Consider the following 22,276-nt stretch of genomic DNA (forward strand, 5'->3'; position numbering starts at 1 on the left):
TAATGACATCAGAAGTCGGCTAGGACTTGACATTCACAAAAGCATGGGGAGAAGTTTCTGATGTTTGTGATGAGTATTCGACGTGGCTTGTGACAATATCTACATCTAACATCTGACGAGAAATCTGAATCCTGTTTCGGATAAACGGGGGCATCTGGCTTTCCATGGAATAAACGATCTGACTTTCTTGGATTCGAACCTGTCTGAACCGAAGAAACTGACCTTTCCTAATCTGAATTACCCTACTGACCTGACCTGAAAGTACCCTGACCATTCCTGGTAGTGACTGTACTGCCTAAAATCACCTGAGTGGCCGAGTAACCATCTGTCATCTGTTGCAGACTGGTGAAAGTATAACATGTCAAGGCCAGAGAATAACCAGTCTCGATTATCCGCCCAAACAAATTTCATTGGCCGCAAAAGAGCGGTGACAATTATATGAATTAATAATGACAATGAGTAATGACACTGATGTTCGAGAAAAGGGGAAGCATGTCTTGTCCTGATCTACCCTCAAAAAAAGTCGTAAACACAGCATGAACATACTGCTTGAAACCTTCCTCCAAAATCAGTCATCGAAGTATTGGCCTACATCCTTCCATCAAACAAAGCCTCCTTTTCTTGATCAAAATCCACACAAACATCCTCACATCATTTTTGTGTAAGTGTAAGAGGAAAAGTTTCGTTATTGAAAAGGAGGGACTAATCTGACATTTCTTGTCACATCAAAGTAATTTTCTTGATGTTGAGAGGCATTTTTTTTGTTTACAAATACAATTCCTTTAATTTAAAATCTGTCTCCTCTTTCTCATTCTTTCGGAAATTCTAATTCTTTCAGTTTTGATTCTTTCTGAAATTCCATTTCCAGCCTTTTTAATTCAAAGCTTTCTGATTTTACCCCAAGCAACGCCAACGCCAAAGCTGAATCGCCTCAAAGTACCTCCATAAATATATGTTTTAATCAAGACAATGGCTTCCTGTAAAGCCTCCAAAATGCATTGATGTTGGACATGCCTGTTGACCCCTCGTGTTTGTTCGGTTTTAATATGTTTTAATCAAGACAATGGCTTCCTGAAAAGCCTCCAAAATGCATTGATGTTGGACATGCCTGTTGACCCCTCGTGTTTGTTCGGTACTACTAAATATATATATAATGAAGTCCACGTTAGTCCATCTTCTTTATATCAGTTTCAGACATATTACTCTCGCTGTCTCATGACAGCTCTTCAGTGTAACTGACAATGACATATAATATGACGTCATACTTATGATGACGTCATAAATTACAACTGTGACGTCATAATGTATTTACACACTCCAGCGACGACACCAAGTAATTTAACAATTAAAAAACACAGTGAAGACTTCTCTTGAGATCTACACCCTAAAGAAAAAGACTACTTAAGAAACTGTGACCCGCAGACGGCTAATTTCTACGGACTACCCAAGATCCATAAAAGTAAATTGAAAAATAACGCTATTGCCGAACAGAATGCGGAGTATATCGAAATTACCAGCTGTCCTGATTTCACATTCAGGCCGATTGTCGGAGGACCGAACAGCCCGACTCAGCGCCTAGGTAATCTCGTCGATATCATTTTAAAACCATTAACAAAGCACGTACCGAGTTTTGTAAGAGACGATGTAGACTTTCTTACCCACCTGCCCGATGCCGTACCTATTGATGCGACTCTAGCCACCTTTGATGTGAAGAGTTTATTTACCAACTTACCCCATGATTTGGGATTGGAAGCAGTTCAATTTTGGCTGAGAAAACATCCTGAGGCTATTGACACTGAATTTTCGGAAAGCTTCATCGTGGAATCTTTAAGATTAGTCTTAGAAAATAATACCTTCTGGTTCAACGGAAAATTCTATCATCAAAGAAAGGGAACGGCCATGGGAACGAAAGTCGCTCCAACATACGCTACACTTGTGTTTGGTTATATAGAGGATTTTCTTAACAGGAAGGTACATGATTCCATGTCAGAATCCATTGCCAAACATGTGCGCGAAACTTGGAAGCGATTCTTGGACGATTGTTTTTTAGTTTGGCTCTCAACTCGTGAAAATTTAGACATTTTTCTGGATATTATTAATACGCTCCATCCTTCCATCAGTTTTACTATGGAGTTTAGCGATAGCGAAATTCCATTTCTGGACGTCCTTGTAGTTAAGGAAGATACTAAATTGAAAACTGATATCTACTACAAACCAACGGACACCCATCAATACTTACAATTCGTTTCATGTCACCCCAGGCATACAAGAACTAACATCCCTTATTCACTTGCACGGAGAGTATGTACCATCGTGTCGGAAACGGATAAAAGAGACTTAAGATTGAAAGAATTGATGGGGTATCTCAGGGAGCTAGGATATCCGCTTCGCGTCATAAATGACTCTATAGAAAAGTCGTTAAAAATTCCAAGACATACTCTCCTGAAACCTAATGAAAAATCTGTGGGCGATCAAATTATACCGTTTGTGTCCACCTTCAATCCTAATAACTGTGATATCACGCCAGTCATAAGGGACAACCTCCCAATTCCACAGCAAAGCGATAAAATGAAACAAGGACTGAATAAATTTAAAATTATAAAAAAGTACCAGGCAACCAAAAAATCTCAAGCAAATTCCTTGCCCATCCAAATATTCTTGTACAGAGAGTGTACCATGTGTAAGTAGATGTAACACACCAAGATGCGGCACGTGTAACATCATAAGTGAAGGTACTACTTTCCTTTTTGCAAATGGCAAGGGTTTCAATGTGAAAGCCGACATGAACTGCCGCAGCAAAGATGTGGTGTATATTATGAGATGTTTGGGATGCGGCGAAAACTACATCGGTGAAACCGGCATGGAATTAAAAGATAGAGTCACTGTACACAAACAGCAGATTAGAGACCCTGATGTTCGATGCATAGGTGTCAGCAAACACATTGATGATTGCGGAAAAGGGAAATTTAGTATTTTTCCGTTTTATAAATTGTATACAAGTAACAAGCAGCTGAGACTGGAAAAAGAACAAATGTTTATCCAATTGATGAAACCCAAATTGAACTCGAGAATGTAATATTAATTTCAATCGTAAATGTTACACTGTTACTTTACAAATACTGTATATTTTATAGAGAATCTCACCAGAGTGTCTTTTGATATCAAATATATCAACACGAGTTGATAAAAGTGGAAAGATTCCGACGCTTGCCGAGGAGTTTTGCCACTTTTATCAACGAGTGTTGATATATTTGATATCAAAAGGCACGAGGGTTAAATTTTATTAATCATCCAACATCATTCTTTCAACTTTTTGAATGAGAGATAATGTTTGTGAGAGAGGGAAAGCGATTTTCAAGCACAGAATTAAAGAATGACATTATATGATAAAGAGGTTATCACGCTTGTGTGTTTGGGGATGGTTAATATCCTGTATTAGGAATAAACACTATGTATTTAGCTCGCAGAGTGTACCAATGACACGCTAGTAACACCCCCTTCACTCACCGCTTGATGATCCAGAGTCTATAGCAAAGCCATAGGCGCTGTAATGCATTACAGACTCGTAGTCATCAGGCATCCCATATGTGTCGGCTTCTGCAGAGCTTTTACGGTCAGTTGTGTTCAGTGCCTGAATTAATAAAAATCATTTGTAGTATGGGTGAAGTGGTGATATTCATTGTATTGCCACCGCCAAAGAGGTTTATTATTATCTAAAGATGAACTACAGTGAACTACGTGTATAACGAACACACTTATAATGAAGTGACGGATATAACAAATTGTTGTTTGGATACCGGCCATTTGTGGTATCCTTTAGTTGAAACGCTTTTAACGAACTACGGTTATAACGAACAAAAAAAAATATTGGTCCCTTTGAGATTGTTATAACCGAAGTTTTCCTGTTATCGTGTTACATACATTAACAGTTAGCAACAGATAGATGTAGCCCCAGAAAACTAAAAAAAGGAAAGACGTTACCCACGTCATGTTTACTGAATTGAACAAAATAATTTGCAAAACGACCTTTTATGTTGTGACTTTTCTCAAAACCCGGTTCGCGAAGTAACCGGATCTTTGGGCTGTTCCCAATAAACTTGTCCCATGAAAATAACAAATTGAAGTCGCAATATCAAAAATGTCCACAGTGAGCAGCACAGATTTTCGGATCTATCCTCTTACGTGGTGTTATATAAGAAAACATGTACCTTCCTTGATGTTGCTCCAAACAATAGTGATGTAATTATCTCTGTCGGGACGACTCTGCTCGTGCCAGAAGCCCAGGGAGTGCATGGTCTCGTGCATGACGGTTCCTAACTTCATGCATCCACTGCCGAGAGTCACATCCAAGCCTCTGTGACGTCCTACAGGAGTATGGCACCTGCACCAACATACATTTTATGGACTCAATGGTATGTCCAATTTGTTATATCGGCACCGCAGTGCATGTTGCAGTTAAATCAGTTTGTGCTGGAAGGATGAAACCTGCATTGATCGTTGGAGATGTGCGATGAAGCATACCAAACCAAGCCACTCATTGTAACAATCCGTTCCCATTCCCAAACATAGGGTGATGGAGACATATTGTCCTATGACTTTGCCATGCATTACCCTTGAATTTGCCATTTTATTACTCCTTCAGCGCAGTTACATGAACGAAATGCAACCCCTTGTTAAAATATTTCCAAACCAACCACATGTTTGGAGAGCTTTCATATCAGTTTAACATTCATGTTATTGCTGGAAGGACACACGATCAGCCATTGTAATTTATCCTTCTTATGTATAGAGTACTTTGGTTATGTTTTGCATCACCTGTCATGTATCAGTTCATATATTTGCATGTTAACACCTCCTTCATTGGGTTGTTTGTTGAATCACACCGCACTCAGCAATATTCCAGCTGTCTGACGGCGGTCCGTAAATAATCGAGTCTAGACTAGACAATCCAGTGATTAACAACACAAGCATCGATCCACGCAATTGGAATACGATGACATGCATCACCCAAGTCGCGAGCCTGACCAATCGATCCCGATAGTCGCATCCTACGACAAGCATGGGTTGCTGAAGACCTATTCTAACCCGGATCTTCACGGGTACAACCCCTCCTTCAAGTCAAGTGACACAAGTATATGTGTACCTTCTTTCTTGTATCCTCACATTTTGTATCGGAATGATGTCAAGTAAATTGATCAGATAATGAGTATGTAGAGCTTATGAAAGTTACATGCATACTATTATGCAAGCAATTTAACTGAATAGTACAGTTTTTGTTTCAAATGCATGATGGGTACAGATAATTCTACAAATGGACGACATGCAAGCACACACTCGTGCAAGCGATATAACTGAATAGTACAGTTTTTGTTTCAAATGCATGATGGGTACAGATAGTTCTACATGTGGACGACATGCAAGTACACACTCGTACAAGCGATATAACTGAATAGTACAGTTTTTGTTCCCAATGCATGATTGGTACAGATAGTTCTACAAATGGACGACATGCAAGCACACACTGGTACAAGCGATATAACTGAATAGTACAGTTTTTGTTTCCAATGCATGATGGGTACATCTAGTTCTACAAATGAACGACATGAAAGTACACACTCGTACAAGCGATATAACTGAATAGTACAGTTTTTGTTTCAAATGCATGATGGGTACAGCTAGTTCTACAAATGAACAATGTGGTATTTACCCCGATCCTCCCGCGTATCGTATGTAGGCATGCTCGTGTGTGCGGGGTTTGAAAGTGATGCACGCTTTACCATTGACCTTGGTCTTCTCATGAATTGTCTGCATGGCTGTATGTATGGTTCTCTCCTCAGACGATGCTACATTAGAAATACTGTCACTCCAAACAGAGATATGCATAGCAACGTGTGTGAAGTGCTCTCTGATTACGTTAAAATTCATTGTTGTTACGACAGCATTCATGTAGCTGTTTTATATTCAAAACTATGTCATTGAAACATTTGAAATTTTGAAAATAACTATTTTGGAATTATTTCAAATTATAAATGTGATATTTATTGTTTTAATTTCCAATTATTGTATTTATTCATGCACATGTATTGAAATCCGAATTCATCTTTAGTTGTTTATATTTGTTCAGAACAACTTTTCATTGCTTACAGAAATGATGGGTGTCAATTTCGAAAGGAACTTCGCCATTTGGCCATCGGTAGTTTTTGTCTCTTCTCGCATTTCTGTCCTGTAAAATAGACATGCTTTGACAATACTTAAGTTTGCATATATCACAATGATTGAAAAAGTTCATGTTATGACATGATACTTTAAATACTTTTCCATTTTTCTCATCTTATTTAATTATATACAAAATAAAATGCCTTATGTTGGGGTTTTGTCCTGGCATGAGAATGATATCTCCCTCGGAGAGGCCTGGCAAAAACAAATATTCATTTGGTTTATATAGTAAAATACATTTATGACAAAAATGGATGCGTGGGTGGAAAGTGAATGCCTTTTTAAAAGAAACAATGACATCATGACTTCTTTTTTTGCAAAATCGTGTTCGCACTGATTCAAAATATAAATGCCAGTGAGTAGGGTCGGTTTTGGTCACATGAGACCCAAGAGACAAATGGTTCCCAACCATTTGATATCATGAACAAATGTCTATCGACATAGCAAACATTTGGAACACTTTCCACAAATCATTTGACTCATTTTTCTGTGAATCTTCAAAAGTACAGATATATGTCTGTCCACTCATTATTTAGGATCATATCATGAAACAGGTGCAGTGGTTAGGTGAAATGGAGTTCAATATCGCGTTCAAAATTATTGCACTTATATAGCGACGTGATAATTATACAGACTTATACAAACTATCGAAGAAAATCTTAATAATCTTAATTATTTGTGTACCTACCAGGGTTTTCTTCCGGATACGCCTCTAGAAAAATAAAACAAGAATTAAGTTTTAAAGTCGTGGTTTTTATTATGGTACTATTCTAGTGTTGATACGGAGGTCCGTACTTATTGCAGACAATGAACATTATCTTCAAATTTCACAAATTAATGCAAAAATTACAAAACAATTAAATGTTCATTTATATTTCAATTTCAACAAACACCTTGTCACTGAGTCTATTGTAGCATTTGTGTGTCATAACTGAGACTTAAAGTGGTTGATGATGCATGTCATGGTATCCCAATTGCGTTGATCAATGGTCATGCCCAATCACTGGATTGTCTGGTCCAGACTCGTTTATTTACAGACCGCTGCTATATAGATGGAATATTGCTGAGTGCGGCGTTAAACAACAATTAAACAAAACTGAGATGACAGTATGTCCACAGATCACAAACTGGCTGTTTGCATGCATTCACTTGTGATTGCCAGTCATTAGGATAAGGTAGTGTAGCCAGGTGACGTGGTATCACACCATTCATGAATGTTGCCTTACATCAGCCAAACAATTGATCAACAGCTTTAGAAAAAGAATGTGATTCGTTTATAAATTAACGCTTGTAAAAGCGCTTACCTCAAAGCTATATGTTTATGCATTATATTGCACTTACCATCGAAGTCTGGAAGCTGAATAAGAGAAACAAAGATTTTGTATTTCTTTACAAATAAGGTGTGACTCAAACTTTTGTTTAATGTTTCAAATTTGATCTTTAAGCATCTGGGGTATGTCGTTCTCTTTCCGTTCAGACAATTATCCATTCATCTTAAATTCAAACTTAATCAAGCGTTTACTTTGTTTGGTTTTAGAAAAGTTACCAAAATTTAATCAATAGTGATCTATTAAGTGAGTGAGTGAGGTTTTACGCCACTTTTAGCAATATTCCAGCAATATCACGGCGGGGGACACAAGAAATTGGCTTCACATAAGTCGAGAATCGAATCCGGGTCTTCGGCGTGACGAGCGAGCGCTTTAACCACTAGGCTACTCGACCGCCCTTATCGCCTATTAAGAGCAGTATGTGTAATATACTGACCTGATCTATTGGTATAGCAAGAGCATGCCCAACAAATAGGATGAGAACAACCCCTAACATGGTGCCTTCAAAAAACCGTTCTGAAATAATAGTAAGTAAAGAAGCTAGTTATACTGATCTCTGTTATTGATAAGGACCGTGGGAGCGGACGTTTGGCGATTGTCGAAAAGTTACGTATTGATTCCAAAAGTCGCAATGTATATTTAACCTCTTTAAGTGATAACAAACCCTTTGAGATAAAAGGCAAGTGCTCCTCTCAAAATATAGCAGACTTTGGTAACCGAACTTACTCAACCATACTCAACCTCAGTGTTAATGACATCAGAAATCGGCTAGGACTTGACATTCACAAAAGCATGGGGAGAAGTTTCTGATGTTTGTGATGAGCATGCGACGTAGCTTGTGACAATATCTACATCTAACAACTGACGAGAAATCTGAATCCTGTTTCGGATAAACGGGGGCATCTGGCTTTCCATGGAATAAACGATCTGACTTTCTTGGATTCGAACCTGTCTGAACCGAAGAAACTGGCCTTTCCTAATCTGAATTACCCTACTGACCTGACCTGAAAGTACCCTGACCATTCCTGGTAGTGACCGTACTGCCTAAAATCACGTGAGTGGCCGAGTAACCATCTGTCATCTGTTGCAGACTGGTGAAAATATAGCATGTCAAGGCCAGAGAATAACCAGTCTCGATTATCCGCCGAAACAAATTCCATTGGCCGTGAAGGAGCGGTGACAATTATATGAATTAATAATGACAATGAGTAATGACACTGATGTTCGAGAAAAGGGGAAGCATGTCTTGTCCTGATCTACCCTCAAAATAAGTCGTAAACACAGCATGAACATACTGCTTGAAACCTTCCTCCAAAATCAGTCATCAAAGTATTGGCCTGCATCCTTCCATCAAACAAAGTCTCCTTTTCCTTATCAAAATCAACACAAACATCCTCACATCTTTTTTCACTGCCTAAATTGTTGATTGAATGTTTCGGGATCCAACTCATAAGCCTTCAAAAATTGTCCTTTTTCAATTCATCATAGTTTTAACTAACTAGTTTCAATAATAAACGCCATGAGCTTTGCCCTTTAGAACACTTTGTATTAACATCCCAGTGCTCCTGTGGCCTTTTCAAATTTGTCGCTATCTTTTCAAAGTTTACAAATACAATTCCTTTAATTTAAAATCTATCTCCTCTTTCTCATTCTTTCGGAAATTCTAATTCTTTCAGTTTTTATTCTTTCTGAAATTCCATTTCCAGCCTTTTATAATTCAAAGCTTTCTGATTTTACCCCAACGCCAAAGCTGAATCGCCTCAAAGTACCTCCATAAATATATGTTTTAATCAAGACAATTGTTTGCTGAAAAGACTCCAAAATGCATTGGTGTTGGACATGCCTGATACGTTATCAAAGTGTCCAATTTATCCGCACAACACAAGAGGACCATCTCCACCATACACCTGACCAAACCCAAAAAACCAGATCAGACTCCGCCCCCATCACAATCACCCTCCCCTACATTGGCAAGACCTCTCATCAAATCAGCAGATTACTTTACAGCCAAACAGGTATTGATACCATCTTCACTGACTACCCATCCCTTAGAATTATCCTCCAAGCTAATTGCCGCACCCCAGTCCCAACCCCCAACCCCTCGACTGTACATTTGGCTTCATCCAATTATCAGCTTGTTTTATGTATACCTCTCATCACTTGGTTGCTCAAGCTTCATAACGGTGTAAGAATCTACATCAAAACGTGGCTGTATGCATCAAACCAGAAGTTGTTATTCATTTATCCATAAAGATTTTCTTGTCAAATTTATGTTTGTGCTTGAATATTGATTCGATGAGGTTTAAAGGCTTGTTCCAGCGGGTAGATTATCGTGTCCGATGTCTTTAGCGAGGTACTATTAATACCTGGTACATGCATATGTAGGTACATGCATATTTATTCTCTTTGCAACACATGCCCAACTTTTCACTCGCTTCGCAATCTGATGGCAACAAACACAAATTGAATTAATCTGGTGAACTAAAGATTTTATCACATAAGATCATCAGGAATTCTTTGATAAACAATTTATGAGAAACAAAATGAAATAATAACGCTAACTGTATAACATTACAGTTTATTGACATTCCATGAAATAAGAATTATATCTTAATGAAGTCACGCTCGTCAGCTGGTAACTCTGCTATAGTGAAGAACAGTCGCCTTTGGTAACAGTCAGATCATCAATGGCAATGTCACTACTGTGGGCGCTGCCAATGTCGCCTTCTATTTTAACCTAAAACAAGGAAGATCGGCGTTACACATGAAGCAATAGTACAAATGGTTAACGGACAACTGTAGAGTCCATCCGCAAGACTCACATTAAAGGGTTTCCATTGAGGTTGGCAAGAAAACGACAAAATCCTTTCCCTATTCATTAGAAATTTCTGCTAAAAGCAGAGTCTCTGAAAAGATTCCGACTATGTCATGAGTATATGTTTTTGAATCGCTATCGTATAGGGGTGATACCAAGTGTCCACGAAAAGGTCAGTGTATCCTCCTCCACCGGTGACACCCGTCACAAACACATGGAAAGACAAGTCAATTTCAAAGAAAGCAAGACTGCATTTGTAATACGGTTTTCATGTTTGGCTCGTGGTATGGCTGTTACATATCTCACGCATATCTCATCTCACTAAACAATTCAGTTTGAATTTTGAACCTGACAATTCAGCATTTGCAATCTTTTTGAGTGATATAGCATTGGTTCCATATCCTTTTAGGGACGTACCACGTCTAGCAGTCAACTCACCTTGAAATCCCCAGTTTTAACTTCGAGGTTGGTCATGTAGTGATGCCACCCGTGACCCTGATCACCAGACACAGTGTGCAAATTCGTATCATGGCCTCCTGTTTGCAACCTTAGTTTCAGACTTCCTTCGTCGTGGCCATGTATGCTGTAGTAGACGCTCAGACAGTAGTGGCCTGCAGCGAATGTCTCGGACAAGAGGTAGCCTTTCTTGTGTTCATTTCCCGATGCTTCAAGGTAGGCATAGTAACCTGAAAGGTAATACATAATAAAGGGTTCTGTTCGTTTTCATAACTATATGTAATAAAAAGGCATTCATGGTCAGAATAAAATTCCACAGGAATAATAAATATTATTATTCCTTTGGGTTTTTTTTCGTTTTTCAACTCGCCCAGATGTATTATTTACTTATTGACTCCGGTATAGAGTTTTTGTACTAAGCATCTGCTCGCGGAAACACTTCAAGAAACAAATCATAAATTTTACATGATTTCCATAGCGTATAAGTATTACCTAACAAACCAAGAAATATTCGTCATTGGACAATAAATTGAATCATTGAATAAGTGAGTCTGGACGTGCTGCGCCATTGGTGATATCCTGCAGACAACCCACCTTTGTCTGGCTACCGTCAGCCAGGAAGCCTGGCTTCCTATGTATTTCCGTTTGGCATAACAAAATATCATTAAATCATATGACATAGCTAATATGCGTTAGTTCGGAAATGTCATTACGTGGAAGATTTTATGGGGTTTCAGAGTGTACCAATGGCACGCTAGAAACACCCCCATCACTCACCGCTTGATGACCCGGAGTGATCAGTCGTGGGTCCTGTGTGTGAGGTCGGAGTGCTTCCTCTGGTACGGATCCAGTTAATGTCTCCACCATTCTGCCATTTGCAGAGATCAGTTTGGAATTTGCATGTTTCAGAGGCTACATGAAAAGATCAAAACACGTACCATTAATGATCGAATGTCCAAAGTTTCTTAATGAATACTAAAAGTAAAATTATGTTTAAGCCTTATTGATGCGATTGCTCAGTAATATATTTCAGCTGTTGTGTTAGACATGCTCACATCCGACCGAATGGGGATCGGTTGGTTCGTATTCGACGTACGAAGCGCCCATGGCGCTCTCAAATTAGAAATAGGGAGCTCATATTAAAATATTATTTTGGTGAAAAAGATAAATTTATTGCCCATAATTAAGGTTGCATATAACACACGAGTGCATATCATACGCGAATAAATAAGTCTTGTGAACATTGATCAGTCGGAAGGATGGCTAATTGGGCTTGTTCACTAGACAATATATTCGCAAATATCTCCGTGGGCGCTTATTAGAGCGGGGCGCTTATTACGTCGAATACGGTAACTTGGCCGTGTATTATCGCATCACGATGGCGTCGCTTCTTGCTAGTTTTTAACAACATGTTTATCTTGGCCATTTTTCAGACCACCTCAGATAAGGCACGTATGTTGGTAATGTTACTCCATTTAAAGATCACGAACGCTTTTGATATGGATATCAAACTTACACGTAGAAGGATTTGAGGAGCGTTTCCCCGAATGAGTTGCACAGCCGTAGTAGGTTTGCATTTCCTGAATGTCCCCATGGCTGAGGTGGTCTCTCTGTCCAATCGTCACCCCATGCTTTTTGACGATGATCGTTGGCTTCGAGCGGTCTATAGCGAACTCATATGCGTTGTAATGCATCACAGACTCGTAGTCATAAGGTTTCCCAAATGTGTCGGCTTCTACAGAGCTTTTACGGTCAAAGTTGTGTTCATGGCCTGAATTAATAAAAATCATTTGAAGTATGGGTGAAGTGGCATGCTGAATTGAAGATTTCGCCTTGTGATATTCATTGTATTGACACCGCCAAAGAGGTTTATTAAAAAGTATATGTAAACTAATGAATCAGTTCATTTTAACGAAACATTTATATTACTATCTAAAGAAAAACTACAGTGAACTACGTTTATAACGAACACACTTATAATGAAGTGACGGATATAACGAACTGTTGTTTTGGATCCCGGCCATTTGCGGTATCCTTTAGTTGAAACGCTTATAACGAACTACGGTTATAACGAACAAAAATATTGGTCCCTTTCAGTTCGTTATAACCGAAGTTTACTGTTATCGAGTTACATACATTAACAGTTAACAGCAGATAGATGTAGCCCCAGAAAACTAAAAAACTGAAAGACATTACCCATGTAATGTTGACTGAATTGAACAAAATAACTTTCAAAACGACCTACCATAATTTGACTTTTCTCTATACTGGATTAGCTGAGGTAACCGGATCTTTGTGCTGCTCCCTATAAACTTGTCACATAAAAATAACAAATTGAAGTCGCAATATCAAAATTGTCCACAGGGAGCAGCAAAGATATTCGGATCTACACCAATATCCCCTTACGTGGTGTTATATAAAAAACATGTACCCTTCCTGATGTTGCTCCATTCAATAGTGATGTAATTATCTCTGTCGGGACGACTCTGCTCGTGCCAGAACCCCAGGGAGTGCATGGTCTCGTGCATGACGGTTCCTAACTTCATGCATCCACTGCCGAGAGTCACGACATCCAAGCCACTGTGACGTCCTACAGGAGTATGGCACCTGCACCAACATACATTTTATGGACTCATTGGTATGTTTCGAAATGTCCCATTGGTTATATGGACACCGCAGTGCATGGTGCAGTTAAATCAGTTTGTGCTTGAAGGATGAAACCTGCATTGATCGTGGGAGGTGTGCGATGAAGCCACTCATTGAAACAATCCGTTCCTATTTCCAAACATAGGGGGATGGAGACATATTGTGTCCCCTATGACTTTGCCATGCATTACCCTTGAATTTGCCATTTTAATTACACATTCAGTGCAGTTACATGAACGAAATGCAACCCCTTGTTAAAATATTTCCAAACCAACCATATGTTTGGAGAGCTTTCATATCAGTTTAACATTCACGTTATTGCTGGAACGACACACGATCAGCCATTGTAATTTATCCTTCTTATGTATAGAGTACTTATGTTTTGCATCACCTGTCATGCATCAGTTCATATATTTGCAGGATTAACCCCTCTTTCATTTGTTTGTTTGTTGATTCACACCGCAATAAGCAAGTCTAGACTAGACAATCCAGTGATTAACAACATGAGCATCGATCCACGCAATTGGAATACGATGACATGCACCACCCAAGTCGCGAGCCTTACCAATCGATCCCGATAGTCGCCTCCAACGACAAGCATGGGTTGCTGAAGACCAATTCTAACCCGGATCTTCACGGGTACAATCCCTCCTTCAAGTCAAGTGACACAAGTATATGTGTACCTTCTTTCTTGTATCCTCACATTTTGTATCGGAATTATGTCAAGTAAATTGATCAGATAATGAGTATGTAGAGATACAGAGGGTACAGATAGTTCAACAAATTGATGATACGCAAGCATACACTCGTGCAAGCGATTTAACTGAATAGGACAGTTTTTGTTTCCAATGCATGATGGGTACAGCTAGTTCTACGAATTGACGACATGCAAGCACACACTCGAACAAGCGATATAACTGAATAGTACAGTTTTTGTTTCAAATGCATGATGGGTACAGATAGTTCAACAAATGGACGATATGCAAGCATTCACTCGTGCAAGCAATATGACTGAATAGTACAGTTTTTGTTTCCAATGCATGATGGGTACAGATAGTTCAACAAATGGATGATACGCAAGCATACACTCGTGCAAGCGATATAACTGAATAGTACAGTTTTTGTTTCAAATGCATGATGGGTACAGCTAGTTCTACAAATGAATGACATGCAAGCACACACTCGTACAAGCGATATAACTGAATAGTGTATTTTTTGTTTCAAATGCATGATGGGTACGGTTAGTTCAACAAATAGACGATATGCAAGCATACACTCGTACAAGCGATATAACTGAATAGTACAGTTTTTGTTTCAAATGCATGATGGGTACAGCTAGTTCTACAAATGAACTATGTGGTATTTACCCCGATCCTCCCGCGTATCGTATGTAGGCATGCTCGTGTGTGCGGGGTTTGAAAGTGATGCACGCTTTGCCATTGACCTTGGTCTTCTCATGAATTGTCTGCATGGCAGTATGTATGGTTCTCTCCTCAGACGATGCTACATTAGAAAAACTATGTCATTCCAAACAGAGATATGCATAGCAACGTATGTGAAGTGCTCTCTGATTATATTAAAATTCATTGTTGTTACGGCAGCATTCATGTAGCTGTCCTATATTCAAAACTATGTCATTGAAACATTTGAAATTTTGAAAATAACTATTTTGGAATTATTTCAAATTATAAATGTGATATTTATTGTTTCAATTTCCAATTATTGTATTTATTCATGCACATGTTTTGAAATCCAAATTCATCTTTAGTTGTTTATATTTGTTCAGAACAACTTTTCATTGCTTACAGAAATGATGGGTGTCAATTTCGAAAGGAACTTCGCCATTTGGCCATCGGTAGTTTTTGTCTCTTCTCGCATTTCTGTCCTGTAAAATAGACATGTTTTGACAATACTTAAGTTTGCATATATCACAATGATTGAAAAAGTTCATGCTATGACATGATACTTTAAATACTTTTCCATTTTTCTCATCTTATTTAATTATATACAAAACAAAATGCCTTACGTTGGGGTTTTGTCCTGGCATGAGAATGATATCTCCCTCGAAGAGGCCTGGCAAAAATAATTATTCATTTGGTTTATATAGTAAAATACTTTTTTATGACAAAAATGGATGCGTGGGTGGAAAGTGAATGCCTTTTTAAAAGAAACAATGACATCATGACTTCTTTTTTTGCAAAATCGTGTTCGCACTGATTCAAAATATAAATGCCAGTGAGTAGGGTCGGTTTTGGTCACATGAGACCCAAGAGACAAATGGTTCCCAACCATTTGATATCATGAACAAATGTCTATCGACATGGCAAACATTTGGAACACTTTCCACAAATCATTTGACTCATTTTTCTGTGAATCTTCAAAAGTACAGATATATGTCTGTCCACTCATTATTTAGGATCATATCATGAAACAGGTGCACTGGTGAAGTGAAATGGAGTTCAATATCGCGTTCAAAATTATTGCACTTATATAGCGATGTGATAATTAAAAAGACTTATACAAACTATCGAAGAAAATCTTAATAATCTTAATTATTTGTGAACCTACCAGGGTTTTCTTCCGGATACGCCTCTAGAAAAATAAAACAAGAATTTAGTTTTAAAGCTTTAATTTGATATTGACATAAATTTGAAAATCGTGGTTTTTATTATGGTACTATTGTAGTGTTGATACGCAGACAATGAATAAATGAACATTATCTTCAAATTTCACAAATTAATGCAAAAATTACAAAACAATTAAATGTTCATTTATATATCAATTTCAACAAACACCTTGTCATTGAGTCTATTGTAGCATATGTGTGTCATAACTGAGACTTAAAGTGGTTGATGATGCATGTCATGGTATCCCAATTGCGTGGATCAATGGTCATGCTCAATCACTGGATTGTCTGGTCCAGACTCGTTTATTTACATACCGCTGCTATATAGCTGGAATATTGCTGAGTGCGGCGTTAAACAACAATTAAACAAAACTGAGATGACGGTTTGTCCACATATCACAAACTGGCTGTTTGCATGCATTCACTTGTGATTGCCAGTCATTAGGATAAGGTAGTGTAGCAAGGTGACGTGGTATCACACCATACATGAATGTTGCCTTACATCAACCAAACAGTTGATAAACAGCTTTAGAAAAAGAATGTGATTCGTTTATAAATTAACGCTTGTAAAAGCGCTTACCTCAAAGCTATATGTTTATGCATTATATTGCACTTACCATCGAAGTCTGGAAGCTGAATAAGAGAAACAAAGATTTTGTATTTCTTTACAAATAAGGTGTGACTCAAACTTTTGTTTAATGTTTCAAATTTGATCTTTAAGCATCTTGGGTATGTCGGTCTCTTTCCGATAAGACAATTATCTATTAATCTTAAATTCAAACTTAATCAAGCGTTTACTTTGTATGGTTTTAGAAAAGTTACGAAAATTTAATCAATAGTGACCTTAAACAAATCGCCAATTAAGTGAGTGAGTGAGGTTTTACACCGCTTTTAGCAATATTCCAGCAATATTACGGCGGGGGACACAAGAAATGGGCTTCACACATTGTACCCATGTCGAGAATCGAACCCGGGTCTTCGGCGTGACGAGCGAGCGCTTTAACCACTAGGCTGCCCGACCGCCCTTTTCGCCTATTAAGAGCGGTATGTGTAATATACTGACCTGATCTATTGGTACAGCAAGAGCATGCCCAACGAATAAGATGAGGACAACCCCTAACATGGTGCCTTCAAGAAACCGTTCTGAAATAATAGTAAGTAAAGAAGCTATTTATACTGATCTCTGCTCTTGATAAGGACCGTGGGAGCGGACGTTTGGCGATTGTCAAAGTGTTACGTATTGATTCCAAAGGTCGCAAGGTATATTTAACCTCTTTAAGTGACTATAAACCCTTTGAGATAAAAGGCAAGTGCGCCTCTCAAAATATAGCAGACTTTGGTAACCGAACATACTCAACCTCAGTGTTAATAACATCAGAAATCGGCTAGGACTTGACATTCACAAAAGCATGGGGAGAAGTTTCTGATGTTTGTGATGAGTATGGGGCGTGGCTTGTGACAATATCTACATCTAACAACTGACGAGAAATCTGAATCTGAAACGGGGGCATCTGACTTTCCATGGAATGAACGATCTGCCTTTCTAGCTTTCGAACCTGTCTGAACAGAAGAAACTGACCTTTCCTAATCTGAATTACCCTACTGACCTGACCTGAAAGTACCCTGACCATTCCTGGTAGTGACCGTACTGCCTAAAATCACGTGAGTGGCCGAGTAACCATCTGTCATCTGTTGCAGACTGGTAAAAATATAGCATGTCAAGGCCAGAGAATAACCAGCCTCGATTATCCGCCGAAACAAATTTCATTGGCCGTAAAAGAGCGGTGACAATTATATGAATTAATAATGATAATGAGTGATGACACTGATGTTCGAGAAAAGGGGAAGCATGTCTTGTCCAGGCCCCGAGGTTATAAAACTTCCCTGAGTACGATTTCATGCTCAAATCCGGTTTCGTGCTCAACTCAAAACTCAGACTCAATAAACGGAGGTTATAAATAATCTGAGTACGTTTTCGTGCTCAACTTGAGCATGAAATACGTAGAATCTCAAGTACGCTTTGGACCGTGCTCAACGCTGAGTTCGATAACAGCAATGGCAGCTGATCTGCGACAGACTCGACAAGCGAGGCGGAAAACCCGTGTTCCGAGAGTGTTTCGAGATCGTTCAAACCCGCTGGAAGATTTAGATGTGGAAGAAGTTTTTGAACGTTATAGATTTAGGCCAAATACTATAAATTATTTACTTGGTCTACTCGATCTAACCAGAGAGACAGCTCGTAACTGTGCGGTTCCACCACTGTTACAGTTGCTGGTATGCCTTCGCTTTTTGGCGACAGGCGCTATGCATCTGCTGGTTGGGGACAGCCTAAACATTTCCCGATCTACAGCTGGCAGATGCATACGCGCAGTTTCGTTGCAAAGCGCTAAACTGTCAGGAAGGTTCATTAAATTCCCAGTTGTAGGGGACGCTGTACGAGCAACATTGCAGGTACGTACATGGGATTTTCCCAATGTAAACAAAATAAATGATTTCATTGGTGTGATTTGTGTCAGTGCCATTTTGATTGGTCAGTAAAAAGAATATGGGTCAGAGGTCGAGCTCATGTATATAAATCAAATCAAATTATAATCAAGCGGTAGATTTTAGGATGGGCTGTAAATGAAAACTATTAAACGCTGCCCAGTACAGTGTGCTATCTATTGTGACACCATGACACGTTTTACTTTCAGGATTCCCTAACGTAGTAGGGTGTATTGATGGAACGTTTATCAGGATACAGCGGCCTACCGCTAACGAGGGAGACTTCGTGAACCGGAAAGGTTACCATTCCCTGAATGTACAGGTAAATAGGCATAATTTTACTCCTTAAGTATTCGTTATAATGTATGTGTTGGTTTAGGGGTGGCGAGATGAGTGACATTTGTAAGTCTTATGTATATATTGTAAGTTGGAGTTTAAATTTCTGATTTGCTATCCCACAGATGTGCTGTGATGCAATTTTTTACATCACAAGTTGCAACGCCAGCTGGCCGGGATCGGTACATGACAGCCGCATTTTCCGGACGTCAGCACTGTGCAGGCAATCTGAAAATGGTAAGACACGTTTTTAGAACAATTTGGTGAAAGTATTCTGCAAGTGAACAAGCATATATTTTATCCTGTTACAAATAATATATAATCATTTCTGTTATTGTAATTATTAGTTAAGATGTCAAGAAGTAGCAAGTTAATCAGTTAGTAAATTTAAATCAATATACAGATATTTTTGTATGACGTCTCATTGAATTGAAGTGACATACAAATGGCAATTGCTTTGGAACCCTGGATATGACACTGTATAAAATCTCAGAATCTTCATACCCATTTTAATTAATAAATTAGATTGGATTCATATCCTCATTTTCAATTATTTTTTTCTCACAAGTTATCTTTTAACTAAACAGTTCCATTAATTAGGATGAATGTATTTGTTCCTGGAGAAAGGTTTATTCCATTCATCATGTTCAAGATAAATATTGAAATATTGTAATTCTTGATGAGACAAATTTTATTCATTCATTATATGTACTTTTTACCAGTATTCAAATCATAAAACAATCTGTTATTCTTTTAATAATAAATAACCTTATTTTATTATGTTTAAGTACAGTACAAAGGTTTTCTGCTGGGGGACTCTGGCTACCCATGTCGTTGGTTGCTCCTGACGCCTGTACTGAACCCCACCAACCGTGCAGAGAACGTTACAATGGGTCATTGTGCAGGACAAGAGTGCTCATTGAACAGACCTTTGGTGTCCTGAAACGGCGGTTTCAGTGCCTGCACAATGAGCTCAGGGCGACCCCAAGACAGGCTGTGACCTATGTTGCGGCATGTGTTGTGTTGCATAATCTAGTGCCTCCATCATCAAATGTGAATAATTATGTGCCACCTGTTACATGTCAAAATGATGGAGCTGATGTGAGACGGCACATTATTCAGACATTTTTTAGGCGATAAACATAGGAACATTTATTCACTACAATTTAATCTGAATTTGTGATTTCAAATGTATATCATCTTAATTAATGATTGTGTGAGTGGTATTGCTCAGTAAGTCAGATATGTCATGACAGTTAGACTTGAATACAGAATCAATTTGGTCATTCGATGTTTTATTCAGATACAAGCAGTGCACAAAATGGAACAATATTTGATTTGTATAGTCTGACCATGCCAACAGTGCCGATTTATTTGTTGTTTAACTCCTCACTCAGCAATATTATTCCAGCTATATGACGGAGGACTGTAAAGTAATTGTGTCTGGGCCAGACAATCCAGTGATTGATATTATGAGCATCGATCCAAGTGTAGTAGGTGTTAATTCTGCAGCTTGTAAATATGTATGTATTTTTAGTGTAGATAAGGTATCATGTCTTTTCTATTTCAGCTTGTTGATTCAACAGAGGGTTGTGTCATTTCCTGGTTTCTATCTATCATTAGTTGTGTCCTTATCAGTATTTGCTACTGATAACTTTCTACTGGGTCAAAGGTCAATGGTCCAGTCTATTTTACTTCCAAGGGTGTTTTGTTCTATTGTTTGCTCGTCATTAGGTTTACCTGTTGTTACCCAATTAGTATACCTTTCAATTCAAATCCCTTTCTCACCTGCCATTGCTAATCTTATGCTCACACACCCACCTGCACTGCACAGCAATGGATTGAGCATCAAGTTATCAAGGTTAGTAATCATAATTAATCTGTATCAATCTAAACATTATAATTTCAATCATTAATATAAATAAAGTAATAAATAATAAAATAGGTTTTAAATAACTTGTAAACATAAACAAACGATAGGTTGAGTGAATGAGGTGAGTGTGATGAGATTAGGGTCTGATTCATGAGTATTGCTTATCTATACATATATTTTATATATATTTTTTATTTGGTTATTTGGTATTTTGTGTATTTTTGGTATTTGATGCATATTTGCTATTATTTAGTAAATCTGGTGTATTTCTAGACTTTGTACATATCTCTCTAGATGTATGCATGTATTTATTGATAGTTGTATGAATGAATGACTGAAGTTGTATTTCAGTGATGCATGTATATGCCGTGATTATATGTTTTATTTACAATATTATAATTATATTGTATCTGTATTTAGTTTCATGTGACTGTCGAATGAGATGACTGGCAGAAGGCATGTTACACTCTCGTGTCACACACAGGGTATGTTTTGTATATAGTTTATCTATATAATATGTTCATGTTGTGCATTCATTATGCATAATATGATTATGTGATGATTTAATTATTTCCTCAGTTATGCGTTTAATAATGTGTAATTATATTGTCTTTTGTATATGAAGGTACATCTGCACTGATAAGTTATCGAGGCAGAAATATACTTGTGTATCTGCTGTAACGATGTAATGAGTTATGAAGAAGCAGATCGATACTTTACATTTAATGTGTTATTGTACATTTATTCTGAAACACGTGACATATTGTGATTTTAAATTGTTTCAGGAGTGTCTTCTTTATGCCTTCAACTGAATAAACTGATATTCTCACAAACCCGTGGACTGTAATCTCTTGCGACTAAGGATTACACATAAGGTCTACAACACAAGTACTTGTGATCGATGACATGTATCAACCAAGTCAGCGAGCCTGACCACCCGATCCCATTTGTCACCTTTTACGGCAAGTAAAGTGCAGAATATTGGATAATATAGGGCACATACTACGGTAGAAACTAACATTTTTAGTCTACAAGTCCTTACAATGATAACATATAGCAAAAACCTGAAAAATGGCAAATGTCTACAAGTTCTTTCATACATTGTCAATTGGACACTTTGGCACGAACTGCAGGACTAGTTCAAGTTTCTTACATTGCACATTGTGACAGAGACATTCAATCCATATTTGTTTCTTAATTTCTAAATTTGAACAAGATAAAGAGTTAGCTGGAATAAAATGTTGTCATTTGTTGTGAGTAAAGATACAGAACTTATGCATGTTAGGATATTCTTAATAGTCTGTATGAAGGACAAATATCTTGACCTAATGTTAATATCAGCTGGACAAATGAAAAGTGCATGGTATTCATCATCTAAGTCTCTACAAATTGCATAAAGTTTAAGTAAAGTCATGATCACTAGACATTCTATATTACAATGTTAGAGTTAAATGCTTTAAAATGATCTTACTTAAGAGCACATAACAAAAAATCAG

The 22,276-nt window shown here is 38.0% G+C and overlaps 1 protein-coding gene, 1 long non-coding RNA gene and 1 pseudogene across 2 annotated transcripts; 1 reads left to right on the plus strand and 2 right to left on the minus strand.

Annotated features, from left to right (window-relative positions):
• Window positions 1-4,342: 4,342 nt before the first annotated feature.
• Window positions 4,343-6,226, minus strand: LOC125382685. Its single transcript, XR_007222543.1, has 3 exons — window positions 6,145-6,226; window positions 5,708-5,843; window positions 4,343-4,381 (listed from the first exon to the last, which is right to left on the minus strand). It is a non-coding gene; the product is annotated as an uncharacterized LOC125382685 (long non-coding RNA).
• Window positions 6,227-10,106: 3,880 nt separating this feature from the next.
• On the minus strand, window positions 10,107-17,227 carry LOC124137456 (hatching enzyme 1.2-like). Its single transcript, XM_046503751.2, has 11 exons — window positions 17,151-17,227; window positions 16,705-16,720; window positions 16,030-16,053; window positions 15,488-15,534; window positions 15,268-15,346; window positions 14,829-14,964; window positions 13,247-13,422; window positions 12,332-12,586; window positions 11,593-11,727; window positions 10,798-11,045; window positions 10,107-10,281 (listed from the first exon to the last, which is right to left on the minus strand). Exons 1-11 carry the CDS (start codon window positions 17,208-17,210, stop codon window positions 10,189-10,191), a joined length of 1,269 nt encoding a protein of 422 aa, XP_046359707.2. The 5' UTR covers window positions 17,211-17,227; the 3' UTR covers window positions 10,107-10,188.
• A 915-nt stretch (window positions 17,228-18,142) lies between these two features.
• Window positions 18,143-20,047, plus strand: LOC124140225 (annotated as a pseudogene).
• The last annotated feature ends 2,229 nt before the right edge of the window (window positions 20,048-22,276 follow it).

Source organism: Haliotis rufescens, unplaced genomic scaffold (genome assembly GCF_023055435.1).
Source record: "Haliotis rufescens isolate VD_foot unplaced genomic scaffold, xgHalRufe1.0.p SCAF_20, whole genome shotgun sequence".
Taxonomy (NCBI): Eukaryota; Metazoa; Mollusca; class Gastropoda; order Lepetellida; family Haliotidae; genus Haliotis; species Haliotis rufescens.